The sequence below is a fragment of the Arachis ipaensis genome, chromosome B06 (assembly GCF_000816755.2).
Source record: "Arachis ipaensis cultivar K30076 chromosome B06, Araip1.1, whole genome shotgun sequence".
Taxonomy (NCBI): Eukaryota; Viridiplantae; Streptophyta; class Magnoliopsida; order Fabales; family Fabaceae; genus Arachis; species Arachis ipaensis.
This window is the reverse complement of record NC_029790.2, coordinates 78,417,611-78,433,856: the sequence shown is the minus strand read 5'-3', so window position 1 is coordinate 78,433,856 and position 16,246 is coordinate 78,417,611. Positions and strand designations below refer to the sequence as shown.

Below are 16,246 nucleotides of genomic sequence, written 5' to 3'. Positions count from 1 at the left end.
TAATTTGTTAATATATCTAAAGAAAAAAACAAATTAAAGTTGGACTAATAGTAAAGAAATAGAGTATAATTTGTTAATTAAATTTAAGTTATAAATTCTTTTATAATTTTTTTAATTATATCAATTGTATTTTTGATGGCTTAGATGTATTACTAACACTTATCAAATTAAAATTATCTTCATATGATTCAAAGCAAAATGAATTTATCGAGATTAAGGAGTCTTCAATTGAATACAAAATGGTATTCTTTCTGAAGTAAATCCTATATTTATATTTGGTTGGTTTGAACCTAATATTGTTTTAATTTACACCAATAATAATCATAACATAAACACTTCTTTTAGATATTCGTTTTCGAATAAAGATACTTATGGACTTTTGATTGTCCAATGTATATGAAAACTCTTGTAAAATAATAACAAAATAAAAGAAAATTAAAAATAATAAAAAATTGCAAATTAATTTAAAAATAATATACATTTTTATATTACCTTTTCATCAAGTAGAATAATTATTTTGATTGGCGCTTTTTGTATACGTATTTCAAATTATTTAACACTCCATAATCAAAGTATTCTAACTTTATATTTTCAAATTTTATGTCTACATATTATTTTGAGACTTTTAATAAACTCATACATGTAAATTAAAGTAAAATAAAAAGACAAAAGAATATAAATAAAAAGTTTAGAAAAAATTACATTTAAAAATATATTAAATTCAAGGTTAGAACATAATTTAATAGCCATGACAACAATTAAAAAAATATAAGTCTTAGATATAAAAGTTTACAATTAGATAATATATTAAGGGGGATATATATAGTATATGATTGATCTACTTTAAAATAGAAATAAAGATACTCAATTAGTGCTAAATTAATTTGATTATCTATTTTTAGAATAAATTATTATAATTATGCACGACTGATTTGTTAAATTAAAAATCTATTATAATTTTCTTTTAAATGATAATTTTTTTATATCATTATTTATTAACATTAAGTTTATCTAATGTATGATTGATCTTCTTTTAAAATAGAAAAATGATATTATTGAATTACTACATTTTAACTCTAATAAATTTAATTAACATATATTAATTATTTGTTTATTATGATTATTTTTTTATTATTAATATTAATATCATATTTATGATTAGTTACGCTTGATTAAGAATTATATCATAATAATTAAAAATATTAATAATTGATAATTAGTATAATTATGCATTAAATATTTATTTTCATGTAATTATAAAAAAATATTTTCTTAAAATAAATTGAGAAAAGAGAGGTATATATATAAGTTTTTTAATTTTGATATGGAAGTAACGATTGTGTATAACAGGTTTATGGGGGAATTGGGTGTATCACCGAGTTGTGATGGCGGCATAACTGAAATCGGACGGACCGATTTAGGAGTTTGAAATCGGACGGACCGATTTCTAGTAATCGGAGGAAAGCAAATCGGTGGGTCCGATTTGCTGCACCATGCCAGGTGGCGTGCATGCAAGCCATTCCTCCGTCGGTTTGGTTGAAAGGAAGCAAGTTAATATCCCAACTTCATAACTTCACCTTTCCCTTTCACCCTCATTTCTTCTTCTCTCTTTGTTCCCCATCACTCTCATCTCTTTTCCTCTGTGTTCCCCAACCCCACCACCATTGTTGGACCACTAGAAACACCAGAAAAATTTGAAAAAATGTCCAAAAGAAGAAAAATCAAAGATGTAAATCAATCAGAACTTCATATTGCTAATTATCTTGGACATCTTAATTATGTAAGTTTCTATTTTTTAATATTTTAATTTAATAATTAAATAATAATAGTGATAAAATTTTACTGTTTTTAATAACAATATATATTATTATAGCACTAAGTAGAGATTAATAATATATATATGTATATGGTTACTGTTAATGATATATATGTATGATATGGTTATGATTACTGTTAGATATTAGACATAGAAATTGAACTTGAGTTAATTAATTAGTTAGTGTTTATCCCTTAAAGCTTTCACAATAGATAATAAATGTTAGGTTTTTTATTACAAATGTATGTATGTTTGATAGGCAGATTATATTATTGTAAGTAGGGACATGTAAGAGAAATTATATTATTGTTAATATACTTATTATGCTGGAATTCGTAAAGGAACTGTGATTTTGTAGGGTTTACGCTTGTTGGTATGTGATCATTTGAAGCCGTCCGATCCGTACAACCAAATTGTTGAGGCTCACTTACGTGAGACGGATTTCTATTATGTTTCTCAAATTGGGGTAATTCAATGTCAGTCAGCAATGATTAATGCTCTAATTGAGAGATGGCGTCCTGAGATGCACACATTTCATTTTTCAGTTGGTGAGTGTGCGGTGACATTGGAGGATGTGGCAATGATTCTCGGTCTCCCGACAAATGGTCTTCCGGTTACAGGACCAACCATGAGTTCTTTTGAGGCGATGGAAGTTGAGTGCTTGCACCATTTTAGAGTTGCGCCGACGATAAAAGAATGTAGAGGAAGTTTTATAAAGTTGACTTGGTTTAGGCGTTTGAAAGAACGCATAGTGTTGACTGATGATTTTCACATTCAGATGTATGTAAAGTGTCACATAATGTTGTTGTTTGGTACTATTTTGTTTGGAGATAAGTCTGGTGCAGCGGTGCACTGAAAATTTCTGCCGTTGCTCCGTAACTTCTCGGGGATCATACAGTTTAGTTGGGGTTCGGCATGCCTTGCGCACCTGTATAGATCATTGTGTAGGGCAACTCGCGTCGACTGCAAGGAGATGGACGGTCCTTTGACACTTTTGCTTACATGGGCTTGGATTCGGTTACCATTTCTTGCGCCGATTCCTGGCAACCCCCGATTATTTCCGATTGCAAATAGGTAAAATGAATTGATGTATGAATTGACACAAGCACTAGAATAGTTAATGAATTGCTGTATGAGTTGACAGAAGCGGTATGATATGATGTATGAATTGACGAAAACAAGTTAATTAAGAATTTGTCTTAATGCAGGTGGCAAAACTGGGAGCGTGAAAACTATGGTTACCGGTATCATTCCGTTCCTCACTATAGGAGGTTGTTAGATGATATACAAGAAGGACATGTATGTCATTAAAAAATATTTCATGCATTTGTTTTGTCAATGAATTTATAGTTGTTTAATCATCTGATACTGTCGGTGTGTCCAGTTTGTTTGGCAGGCTTATGGCATTGGACACGTTGGTCCAGACCTGATTCCCTTAGACATCCGTCATAATTCTGCTATTTGGAGTGCCAGGGTGCCACTTATATCATTCGAATGTGTCGAGTGGCATGCAACTGATAGAATCAGGAGGCAATTTGGCTTGAATCAGGGTGTCCCTGATCAGCCGCGGGATCTAGGTGCATCACATGGTGAAGTACTAACTGGGCCTAAAAATCAAGATTGGGCAAATACGCACTCTGTCTGGGTGATGGAGTGGACCAACCGGTACAGTCACGTTCTAGTTGATGAAATGGGTCCTCCACATTATTCCTTGGACACTTACATGCATTGGTACCGAGGAGCTTTCGGTGATCACTTGCAATTGTCTGACCTTGTAGCACAAGAGAATCCAGAAGGGCCCCCGGTTGATATTCAAGAGAATCAACAGGAACAACCAGCACCACAGCCACATCCACCTTCACCCCCCGTCACCTCCACCGCCACAGGCACAGCAGGATGTTGAGTATTTTGCTCCATATGTTCCTCACACATAATCGTCTGATTATCTTTCACCGTCAGTACCTATACATCAGCAGTATTGGGGTGGTCCACAGTTTGAGACAGGGGAGCAAGGATCGTTCTCCCAGTTGCTTGGTTTCATGGGTAGTTCAGGAGTAGGTCACTCATATTCAGGTAACTATGCGGACATCCCCGCCGACCACTGGGCACGTTCGGGTGGTGTTACTCAACCTAGGAGGTCATTGGATTTGAGACCTCGAGATCGCACTTCCTCTGATAATTCTGGAGCCAGAATGTCTGTTGATTCGAGTAGGAGTGATGAAGCCGCGGGAGGAATTATACAGACTCGAAACAAGGGGCGTATTCCGATGAGTCTAATTCAGGAGAGTAATATGGGAGTTGATGATGACACTGATGACTATCTAGTAGACCATCCGGAGAGTGATGGAAACCATGATGATGAGGATGAGGACGAGGATGATTCCGAGGATGACGATGATGACGTCGCTGATGATCCGGCCGACCAAGCTGATGATGACCGCGCTGACAATCCAACGGCTAGTGCAGGTAACGTAAAATTTTGATTATATATTCTTATATTTGATTAGTTCCAGTCTCCATGGGTTATACATTGATGCTGAATTTATATTTGATTAGTTCCACTCATTGTATGTATTGTATTTTGATAGGTACAGCCACAAGTGAAAAAGAAAAAGGCTACAATCTTAGAGAAGATCCGCCACGTTGGAGTGCTAGTCGGTATACCCCCTCCCCATTTAACAAGCTTGCCAAGAAGTGCAAAAAGTTATGCACATGTTTAAAGTGGGCAGCGAGAAAATGATGTGTTTCATGTTGTTAATTAAGGTTTATGGGTTGGTTGTATTACTTAGGGTGTTGTTACTATATAATGTTGACTGTGTATAAAATTAGGGACATTGTATTACTTAGTTTAGTTAGTTTGCTGTTAGTATTTAGTATTGCTGTTTTTGGATTGGTTCTATTACTTACATTGTTGTTACTTTGATTGATGTTACTTTGCTATTTTAATTAGGTTGTAATGATCGATATTTTTATTCATGCTGCTACGACTATTATAGATATTTTTATTTTATTTTTTATAATTAAAGAACTATTATTTTAATAATAATTAAATATCAATTCTTAAATATAATTCATGGTGCAAAATGAGATAATAAATTACTAATTACTCACTAGTACAAAATACTTTCTCAATTTAATGAACAAAAAAAAAAATAAAATATAACACAATCAATATCAATATATTAATATATTTGTATACTATATGTTGTTACTATGTGAATCCATATTTAAAAGGATAAAAAAATATAAAACTGCGAATGTCAAACTGGTTTAAATTTAATACATCTAGCAATAAATATAACAATAGTCACTTCCTTACGATATATTAAACTGCGAATGTCAGGCAGCAATAGTCACTTCTACTCTCCGGGTGCCCCGCACTTGGACCACCTCGCTGACGACATCTACTCCGGCTGTGGCCCTCGGCACCGCATTGCTTGCATCTCCTAGGACCACGCAACATGCGGGTGTCCATCTCATTCAAGAAGCGGGTCATCTTAGGCCGACCTTTGGCCACCCGTCTGAGGAACGGATTGCCAACGAATCGTGGACCATGATAAGCAGGCCACGTTGTAGGATTTTCCAGTAGTCTAAACCTCACCCTGTATACTCTTCGAACTGAATCCATCTTGTATACGTCATGAACATATACTTGCCAATCCAACCGCTAATTTGCACAGCAAGCTAGAACATGTCGACACGGAATTCGGTCAACCTGGAATTCACCACAGTCGCACCGCTGTTGGCATAGGTCAACTGCATACTTAACCCCATTAGTCATCTCGCGAACTTCGAAGACTTCATGTTCTCTGTCAAAACAGTTCACCTGTATGTTTCCCGATGCTCGCTGGTTTGCATGCAGCTTCGAGGTGACCATCTCAGAGAACACATGTCCAGCATTAATTCGAGCCTCAGCCTCGGCTCTTTTCCTAGTGAACAACTCATTTAGTCTGTAAAATGTAGCCTTAACAAGCGCAGTGACCGGGAGATTGCGTGCACCCTTCAGCACGGAGTTGATGCACTCCACAAGATTGGTGGTCATATGTCCCCATCTGTATCCACCATCGAATGCCAAAGCATACTGCTCACGTGGGATGCGGTCAAGCCAGTTGGTGTAAGCCCCACCCCGTTCTTTTAATCGTTCATAGCGCATCTGGTACTCCCGTATCGTCCTCGAATACCCTACGATAAAAAACCATCATCAATGAATCACGTTCTATCGAGCCAAATTTACTTAGTAAACAGTGGACTAGAGCGCGTAATTAAACTTACCGATATTGACGATGAGCTTCTGCAAGTACGGTGCCTTGAACTTCCTCAAGAAATTCGACTCAATATGCCAAATACAGAACATATGGAAAGCTCTGGGAGGAGACAAAGCCCCATTACTCCGATCAATAGCTGACCTGATAGAATCGTGTCGATCAGAGATAAGTCCGACACCATCACGTGTGACCACATGTTGACGAATGTTACTTAGAAAAAAGTACCATGCATCAGAGGTCTCCCCCTCCACTATGGCAAATGCAATAGGCACGATGTTGTTATTACCATCTTGTGAGACTGCAACCAACAAACAACCCTTGTATTTACCATACAAATGAGTCCCGTCCACCTGCACTACTGGCTTGCAATGTCTGAAGGCCCTAATACAAGGGTAATAACTCCAGAAGACTCTATGTAGTACACGGATATCAGGAACCAAGTCATCCCCCTGGTACGCATCCATTGTTTCAAAGTGAACCACTGCTGACGGCTCCTTGTGACACATGGCCTCAAACCATATGGGTAAAGCTTGATACGATGCCTCCCAACCTCTGAAAATTGACTCAACCGCCTTCTGCTTTGCTAACCAAGCTTTCCTATAGCTGATGGTGTAGTTAAACTTCGACTGGACTTCCACAATGACTGATTTCACCTTCAAAGATGGGTCAACCTCTACCAACGGCTTAATTGCTTCTGCAACTGTCTTGGAGTCCAGTTTCGAATGGTCTTGAGAAATTGTCGACCGGGTACAAGTGTGACTACCATTGTACCTCCTTATCTCCCAGCAGTACTTCTTCTGCATTTTCGTAACCCTGATCAGCCAATCACAACCTTTGCCATAATGTGTACATTTAGCATAGAATGTCATCGGTTCCGACTCATAAACCCGATAGTCTACCCCTCTATGGATGGTATAGTCTTTCATTGCCTTGATTACTTCCTCCCTTGAGCTAAATTCCATCCCCACCGTAAATTCACCATCCGCCACAACAGGAAGCTCTGCCACAATCACACCGCAGGAAATATATATTCATAAATAATAATTACATACATATATATATATATATATATATATATATATATATATATATCTTAACAAATAAAATCCTCCTATAATAGTCTTTACATTCCCTATTCTATCTACATTCGCTATTCTATCTACATAGAGAACTAGTAATTAATATATTAATCAAATGGTATGGTAACAAACGGCATACCTGCATTCATATATTGCGAAAACTCAGCTGCATTCATCACTTCCAAATCCAACGACCGCATGAAAGAAGGCTCCTGAAACGAAAGCGAGTTTGCTAGTGCATTAGCAACCTCCGCCACATCTGGGTTCATGGGGCCGTCAGCTCCATCTTCGTTTTCACCTGGACCAACGATCTCATAGTTACTTTCAAAATCCTCATCGCTACCACTATCATAATCTTTGACTTCAATATTTCGGTCCACTTCAAATTGCTCGAACTCAATATACAACTCAATGCACGATATTCGCCGGCGATTCTCAATATACATTGAAAATATTTCCTGCATACTCGCTTCATCTGTCACGTATTTCGTCTGAAAATGGACGAATTCACCAAACACAGGTAAAGGATACCTGTACAAAATACACGATATTCTTCCTGATCTTTCTGAATGTATCTTCTCACAAATCACACCTTTCAATTCATCCAATGACAATGTGAACGGAATAACAACATCTACTGGATTTTGACATACAAATTGAACTCCCTCATATGTTTCTAACAAAATCTGTCCATAACAATAAATTTTTAATATAACTCTATCATCCATAATATCAAACTACTTTAAACAGTCTCACTCTCAATAAAATCTAATATACAAAAATAAAGAAAAATGAAAGAAGAGGAAGAAGATCACCGGGTTGCAGACACTCACGGATTGAAGAAGAAGAAGAATTGGGGTTCTGGGTACAATCTTCATTTATGTACGCATGAGTCGCTTAATCGGACGGACCAACCGGTTCATTCACAAATTTCCACGCACTAGAAATCGCTGCCACCGATTTCTCAGCAGCTGATTTACCTTGCAGCAAATCGGTGGGTCCGATTTAGTCTCCTAAGGATCAAAATTTTTTGCTGACCCACAAATCCCTGGGACCGATTTGTGGTTTTTTGCTGACCCACAAATCCCTGGGACCGATTTGTGGTCTCTTGGATTCGAGTAGCAACAAATCGGTGCGTCCGATTTTATGAATCATATACAAACCAACCCAAAATCGGTCAGTCCGATTAGACTCCCTTTCTCTCAGAAATAAATCGGACGGTTCGATTTCATCCCCCACTAACTTCAGCTTTCCGCCGTCACAGCCTTGTATAACACCCACAACCTCCATAACGCTGCATTACTCACATTCCGTTATCATATCGAAAAAAAACAGCCTATATATATTGTCGTCGGAATATGCCATGTTAACATTTTTAGCGCCAAAATATTATCTGTTGTATAATAATATATAATGATGTAAGATGATAACTTGTTAAAAAATTTATTATTGTCACGAACTTAAATAGCTTTAAAAAAAGGGAGTGCAAGTGAAAATTTAAGCATTTAACATAATACTAATTAGTAAGGATTAGAACTGCAAATTAGTAGATAGTGAAGTAAACAGAAGACCTAGCGAAGGAGGTAATATCCAAAGAATTCTCTAATAACCGTAGTAAATGATAAACATGATAAAGAAGAGGGCAATGTTTTAAAAATATATGTAAAACAGTAAAAGAGAAGAAAGTTCAATCTGCTGCAAACATCGATAATTCGTCCATCCAATATACGTTGGTATGCCACATCCTCCGATATATATAGAAGGAATATAGATTATTTTTTTTTTTGTACTTTTTTTTTAATCACCCGACCTACTAAAGAGGGACTCAAAAATTGAAAGGTCATCAAGACGCACCCAGGAAGGTGAGAAGCCGTGGAACCTTGGATCCTCGGTGCATGATACATGGCTAAAGCAGATTGGGTTACAAATTCTTAAATGCTTTAATGGTAGTAACGCTTGAAAGTACATAAAAATTGCTCAAAAATGGAATTACAAGATTAAGCTACAAAGGAGTAAATGATAATTTTTTCCCTATCACACACTACCTTTGAAAATCGTTCAAATTTGAACGTTGGAGTGTCTTACAGTCATCTCCCATTAATTGGATGAACTCAACTTGGAAAGACGGAATTGTAAAGTTTCCGATTTTTTTGTAGTCGAAAAGTACAAGCACCTCTGAACAATTACTGTGATCTCTAATAGCCATATTATAATATTTATTATTTTCACATAAAACTAATAATATTCATTAAAATAATATTTTTATATTATATTGTCTTTAGATAAATTTCATAAAATGGAGAACAATCATCATAAATTTGCAGTCTTCTATCAAGATATACACAGCAGATAATTAATTTACCTCTAATGCAACATGGTGTATAAATTAAATAATTTTGTAGTCTTGTATATGTATAATTATACAGTACACGCTACTGATGACATTGTTTATTATATTATAAAATTAATTAAATCTTTATAATAAGATTAAAGTATCATGATAGAGTTGAAAAAAAAAAAAAAATCAAAACTTTTTTCTTTTGTTCATTAAAAATATGGCAACAACAGCAACACACCTCTAAACCGGTGTCTAGATTTGATTCCAACATTTATAGTTCAAGCCTAAAAATATTGGTGGGCATAGAATGGTTCCTTTTTGAAGAAGAACAAAAATGTTTCTTTTACTTTGATATGATATAAAAAGAAATATAATATAAAGAACAATTTTAACGAATGCATGCAAGCTGTATCGTGTTCTATTTTATGTTTACGTATTATGAAATTACTAGTGAACTGCATAAATGTCTGCATTGGTGGTATATGTGCAGTGCTACTAGCATACATGATATTCTTCATGATGATATAGGTATCTCATTTAATTTTGTGTTTTATAAATAAAAAGATTATGTGTTTATAACTAACTCTACGTGCGCTAGACAATATAATATATATTTAGGTAACTATGTAAGAGAGAATATAAGGATTATAATTGACTTATCCATTATGGTTATTATATTGCTGGATTTGTTTTCATATATAAAAAGGAAAAACGAAAGCTTTAGTTAGGACGATTTTACAAATTTGAAAGAAATAGAACAAGCAGAGCCAAAAATCACAATTCATACTTAAAAATAATATTATTGAGGTAAAGTTATATTTTCTTGTAATACTAAAATGAAATCCTTTATATATATAAATTATATCATGGAAAATAAATGAAATGTAGGAGCTATAAATGAAACACCAACCAAAATGGAATTACAGTCTTATATTAAGAATTGAGGACCCAAATGTTGTGCTTTATATATCTATAATTTCCACAAGAAAACGATAGTTAGCTAAATGTAGTCCCAGTTGTGCTACTTATAGGTTGATCATCAGTACATACTAATTACAATGCTACTTAGAGCTACCTTTGGGGGGAAAAAAGTTACAAGTAATTTTTAAATGTAATCTCAGTTGTTCTCGTAACTTAATCAGGTCTCTGTCCCTAAATACTTTTAGTTAGAAATTTTTCTTTCTAAATGCAACTAACTGGACCATATTTGGAATATGAAATTTTCTTATTCTCTAAATTTGCATGGCCATGTCATTTTATTATACTGTTAATTAGTACTGTCCTTTCTTTTGATTAACAAATTCCTCAACCTCTTTTTTTCGTGGTATGATCCTTAACGTTTTTTATTTCCTTTGTTTTTGGTATTTGGAAGAGGCCGAAGCCCAAATTAAAATTTACAGATACTCATTGTTGAAGAGCTCTAAGTTGGGAGAATGTACATGAACGGGGCAAAGGCCCGATTAGAGATTTTATGGGCCAGAAAATATGTGTCACAAGTCAAATAGGGCTACTTAAAATTGTAAATTTTGCTTTGTGCATACATCAATTTATTAGCCAGCGACAAACTCTTAAATAGAACTCTGATCTGATGTATTTATTGTAAGACCCGATTAATTAACGGCTAATTAACCCATAAATGAGAATTTATTCTAGAAAGCCAAAAATGTTATTTTTATGGCTTAATATGATAGAGGAGATTGAGACGAGAATTTCGGTACCAATTTTATAGAAATCGGACCAAGATTGGACCGAACGGGCCAAACCGGACCGACCGGACCCAAAGTGGGCCCTTGGCCCAACATAACTAAACCAAAACCCTAGTTTTCAGCATTCTCTCTCCTCATTAAACACACACACACACACGCTGAAATGGAGTGAGGGAGGAGAAGAACACTCTCTCAAGTTCTATCTCTCACTTGATCTTCAAACCACCATAACTTTTGATCTAGAGCTCCGATTGCCGCTCCGTTTGTGGCCACGCGTTCACCGCGGAGAGTTATACAAAACCCATACAATTAATCTTGAGGTAAGCCACGTTTTACTGTTCGAAATTCCAGCCCTTGATTTCGAGTTTCATGAGCAAAAATGTTGAGATTTTGGGTTCTTTGATGTTATAGGACCCAACTCTCTTGAAGGAGAAGGTTAATCTTGTCTCCTTGGACCTTGGGTGTGGTAAGATTCTCAACCCTAGTGTAAATTGATGTTCTATGATGTTTGGGTATTGAGATGTTGTGTATGGATATGATGATTGTGGCTTAGGTTGTGTATATGTGAATATTGGAGCTTGATTGGTGATTTTGGAAAGCTTGGAAGAGGGTTTTGTGTCATAAAATCTGTTCTTGGAGCAAATCTGTTTAGAAATGAAATTGGATCCGGGATGTCCATGCCGTTCGAAGAACGGGTGAAAAATGATTTAAAATGAGAGAGTTATGACCGTCGAAAGATTGGGGGTTGAATCTGTAAATTCTGCAGCTTTTAACTTAGAAAATTTTTAGCAGAATGACCCCTCATGCGTAGGCGCACCTGGCGCGTACGCGCCGTTCTTCGAGAAAGCATCATCCACGCGTGCGCGTGGTGTGCGCGGCCGCGTCGATGCGTTGCATCGAATGCCCAGCCATTTTCCAGAGAGTTGTGCCAGAGTTGTGCCAGTTTTGTGCCTAGGGCACAATGTATTCGCGTGTATGCGTGGCTGACGCGTGCGCGTCATTTGGCTAATTTTCAACCCACGCGTTTGCGCGTATGACGCTTGCGCGTCGATGAGTTTTAAGGCCATCCACGCGTGCGCGTGGAGTGCGCGTACGCGTGGCCCTGTTTTCATCTCAAAGTTGATTTTTGAGTTTTAAAAGCCAAATTTCATACTTCTAAGCCTCCGATCTTACCACTTATGTCTTAAATCATTATGATATGCCTAGCATGAGAAAAAGGGCTAGTGAATGTGGTAACTTGCGAGTGAAGCAAGGGGAAAAATGAATGATCATTGATGATCAAAGATGATTATGTGAGATGCGGAGAATGACGGTGGAAGTGCTTGTTATGCCATGGGCCGAAGGGCCATAAGTGTTAATGAATTGGCTGGTTATGGATTTAACCATGAGCCGGATGGCTGGATTATGCCGTGTGACGGCGGAGCCATGTTTATGGCTAAGTATAAATGCATATATGCTATTGAATGAATTGTGAATGTTTGCACTTCCACCATCGGAGATGAGGGTTTCCCTGGGTAGTAGCAGTGGCTAGCCACCACGTGCTCCAGGTTGAGACTCGAAGCTCTTTTGACCCTATGTCGTAAGTGTGGCCGGGCACTGTGAAAATCCCGGATGAGTTCGCCCCCATAAATATTCACCAGTGAAAATCCCGGATGAGTTCGCCCCCATAAATATTCAAGAGCAGTTCGTTCTTGTAGAGCCTGAGGAATGGACTGACTATGCTTCTATGCATTCTCTGTATGTGTGTTTTGTGCTGTTAGTATATCTACTTGATGTAGTTAGCATAAACGTTCATGAGCATGCATTTGGGACTTTGAAGCACTAAACTTCCGATATTGAGACTGGTCAACTTAATATCGATTGTTTGGTGTGTATAGGAACCAGATGGCGCCTCGTGGACGCGGTAGAGGCCGTGGGAGAGGACATACTAATGCTCGTGCGCCGGAGAATAACCCTAATGACTCGGTGAAATTTATGACTGCGTTGGAGAACATGGCTGCTGCTATGCAAGCCACTGCTGAGGCTCTTGGTCAACAGATGAACAACCATGGTAATGACGGAGGTGGAGTTCAGGGTCCGATGACACTGGCGAACTTTTTGAAGGTTAATCCCCCGAAGTTCAAGGGAACTACTAGCCCGACTGAGGCCGATACATGGTTTCAGGCTATGGAACGGGCACTGCAAGCGCAGGTGGTGCCTGAAGGACAGCGTGTTGAGTTTGATACCTATTTGCTCACTGGTGAAGCGTCGCATTGGTGGCAGGGTATCCGACGCCTCCTGCAGCAGGGTGATGACTATATCACCTGGGATGTCTTCCAAGAGGAGTTCTATAAGAAGTACTTTCCGACTTCTGCCAAGACAGCCAAGGAGCTTGAATTGTTGCAGCTAAAGCAGGGTGCTATGTCTGTATCTGAGTATACTGACAAGTTTGAGGAGCTGTTCAGATTCTCTCGTATGTGTCAAGGGACTCCGGTGGAATATGAGGAATGGAAGTGTGTTAAGTACGAAGGAGGACTCTGGAATCGAATGTCAGGGTATCCTGTTGTTAACCGCGGGTGTTTCGGGTGATGATCAAAGGTTGGATCAGATTCCGGTAGTGTGTGAGTTTCCAGAAGTGTTTTCCGATGATATTGAGGAATTTCCACCTAACCGAGAGGTCGAGTTTGCTATTGAGTTGGTGCCTGGGGTGGGACCAATCTCAAGTGCTCCTTATAGGATGTCACCGTTAGAGATGGCCAAGCTAAAGTCTCAGTTAGAGGAATTGTTGGGTAATAACTTTATTCGACCAAGTGTATCCCCGTGGGGTTTCTCCAAGATCGATTTGCGATCCGATTATCACCAGATAAGGGTGAAGGGTGAGGATATCCCTAAGACCGCTTTCAGGACTCGTTATGGTCATTACGAGTACACTGTAATGTCCTTTGGGTTGACGAACGCTCCTACAATATTCATGGATTACATGAATAGAGTATTTCGTGCGTTTTTGGATAAATTCATTGTTGTCTTCATTGACGACATACTGATTTACTCCAAGACTGAAGAAGAGCATGCGGAACACCTGAGGACCGTGTTGCAGATTCTAAAGGAGAAGAAACTCTATGCGAAACTATCTAAGTGTGAGTTTTGGAAGGATGAGGTGAAGTTTTTGGGTCACGTGGTGAGTAAGAAGGGAATAGCCGTAGATCCAACTAAGGTAGAAGCTGTGATGGATTGGAAGCAACCAACCACAGTAACCGAGATAAGGAGTTTTCTGGGTTTAGCTGGCTATTACCGAAGGTTCATCAAAGGATTTTCACAATTAGCTTTGCCGTTGACAAAGTTAACTCGCAAAGACACTCCGTTTGTTTGGACTTTTGAGTGCGAGGAGAGCTTTCAGACATTGAAGAAAAAGTTGACCACTGCACCTGTGTTAGTGTTACCTGAGCCGAACGAGCCTTTTGAGGTGTACTGCGATGCATCGTTAAAGGGTCTAGGATGCGTGCTGATGCAGCATCATAATGTGGTGGCGTATGCCTCATGACAGTTGAGACCTCATGAAGTTAGTTACCCTACGCACGATCTGAAACTCGCTGCGATCGTGTTTGCCTTGAAGGTGTGGAGGCATTATCTCTATAGGGTTAAGTTCCAAGTCTTCTCCGATCACAAGAGCTTGAAATACCTCTTTGATCAGAAAGAGCTTAATATGAGGCAAAGGAGGTGGATGGAATTGTTGAAAGACTATGACTTTGAGTTAAATTACCATCTTGGAAAGGCGAATATAGTGGCGGATGCGTTAAGTCAGAAGTCGTTATATGCGTCTTGGATGATGCTTCAAGAGGAGAAGTTGCTTAAGGGATTCGAGAGTCTAAAAATTGGTGTTCGAGAAGTATCTGGAACCTTGTGTTTGAGCCGATTAGAAATCTCAAGTGACTTTAAGTCCGAACTCCTAAAGGCTCATGAAAATGATGGAGCGTTATGGAAGGTGTTACCGGCTATCGAGCAAGGAAAACAGTGGAGAGTGTCGGAAGAAAAGGATGGGTTATGGAGATTCAAGGGTAGGATCATTGTGCCGGATGTTGGCACTTTGAGGCAAGATATCTTAAAGGAGGCACACAAAAGCGGATTCTCCATTCACCCGGGAAGTACTAAGATGTACCATGATTTAAAGGCGATGTTTTGGTGGCCGGGTATGAAGAATGATGTGGCGGAATATGTTTCAAAGTGCTTAACTTGTCAAAAGGTAAAGATTGAACATCAAAGACCTTCCGGGATGTTGCAACCTTTAGAGGTTCCGCAATGGAAGTGGGAAAGTAATGCAATGGACTTTGTGTCGGGATTGCCAAGGACTAGGACTGGTTTTGATGCTATCTGGGTGATTGTGGACCGACTGACGAAGTCAGCTCACTTTTTGCCCATTTAAATGACTTACACCCTTGAGGATCTAGCTCGGTTATACATAAAGGAGATTGTAAGACTCCATGGTGTACCTGCTACTATAATCTCTGATAGAGATCCTCGTTTCACTTCGAGGTTCTGGGGTGCATTTCAGAAAGCTTTTGGAACCTGATTAAGCTTGAGTACAGCTTACCATCCTCAAACAGATGGTCAATCCGAGAGGACGATCCAAACACTAGAGGATATGTTGAGAGCTTGTGTTTTGGACCAACCGGCGAGTTGGGATCGGTATATGCCGTTAGTGCAGTTTGCATACAATAATAGTTACCATGCGAGCATCGGAATGGCTCCGTATGAGGCATTGTATGGAAGGAAATGTCAATCTCCGCTATGTTGGTATGAAGCTGGAGAGAAAGGCTTGTTGGGGCCGGAAATGATAGCTGAGACCACTGAACAAGTCAAGAAAATCCGAGATAGGATGCTTACGGCGCAGAGTCGTCAGAAGAGTTACGCCGATCAGAGGCGAAAGCCCTTGGAATTTGAGGCAGGAGATCATGTTTTCCTTAAGGTTACTCCGACCACAGGAGTAGGTAGAGCGATTAAAGAAAAGAAGTTGAATCCTACATACATTGGTCCATTTCAGATCCTCGAGAGGATTGGACCGGTGG

The 16,246-nt window shown here is 38.3% G+C and overlaps 1 protein-coding gene across 1 annotated transcript; it reads right to left on the bottom strand.

The window, feature by feature from the left end:
• Positions 5,142–7,888, bottom strand: LOC107646956. The gene is made up of 4 exons (XM_016351097.1): positions 7,300–7,888; positions 6,089–7,081; positions 5,532–5,998; positions 5,142–5,483 (listed from the first exon to the last, which is right to left on the bottom strand). Exons 1-4 carry the CDS (start codon positions 7,886–7,888, stop codon positions 5,142–5,144), a joined length of 2,391 nt encoding a protein of 796 aa, XP_016206583.1.

What these genes read in the sequence shown, in the direction of transcription:
- LOC107646956 (XM_016351097.1), bottom strand. Translation starts at nt 7,888, where the DNA reads ATGGATGATAGAGTTATATTAAAAATTTATTGTTATGGACAGATTTTG. An exon ending in GAAGCTCATCGTCAATATCG is followed by an intron (nt 5,999 to 6,088) that starts GTAAGTTTAATT and finishes TTTTTATCGTAG; the next exon opens with GGTATTCGAGGACGATACGG. An exon ending in GCGACTGTGGTGAATTCCAG is followed by an intron (nt 5,484 to 5,531) that starts GTTGACCGAATT and finishes TGTGCAAATTAG; the next exon opens with CGGTTGGATTGGCAAGTATA.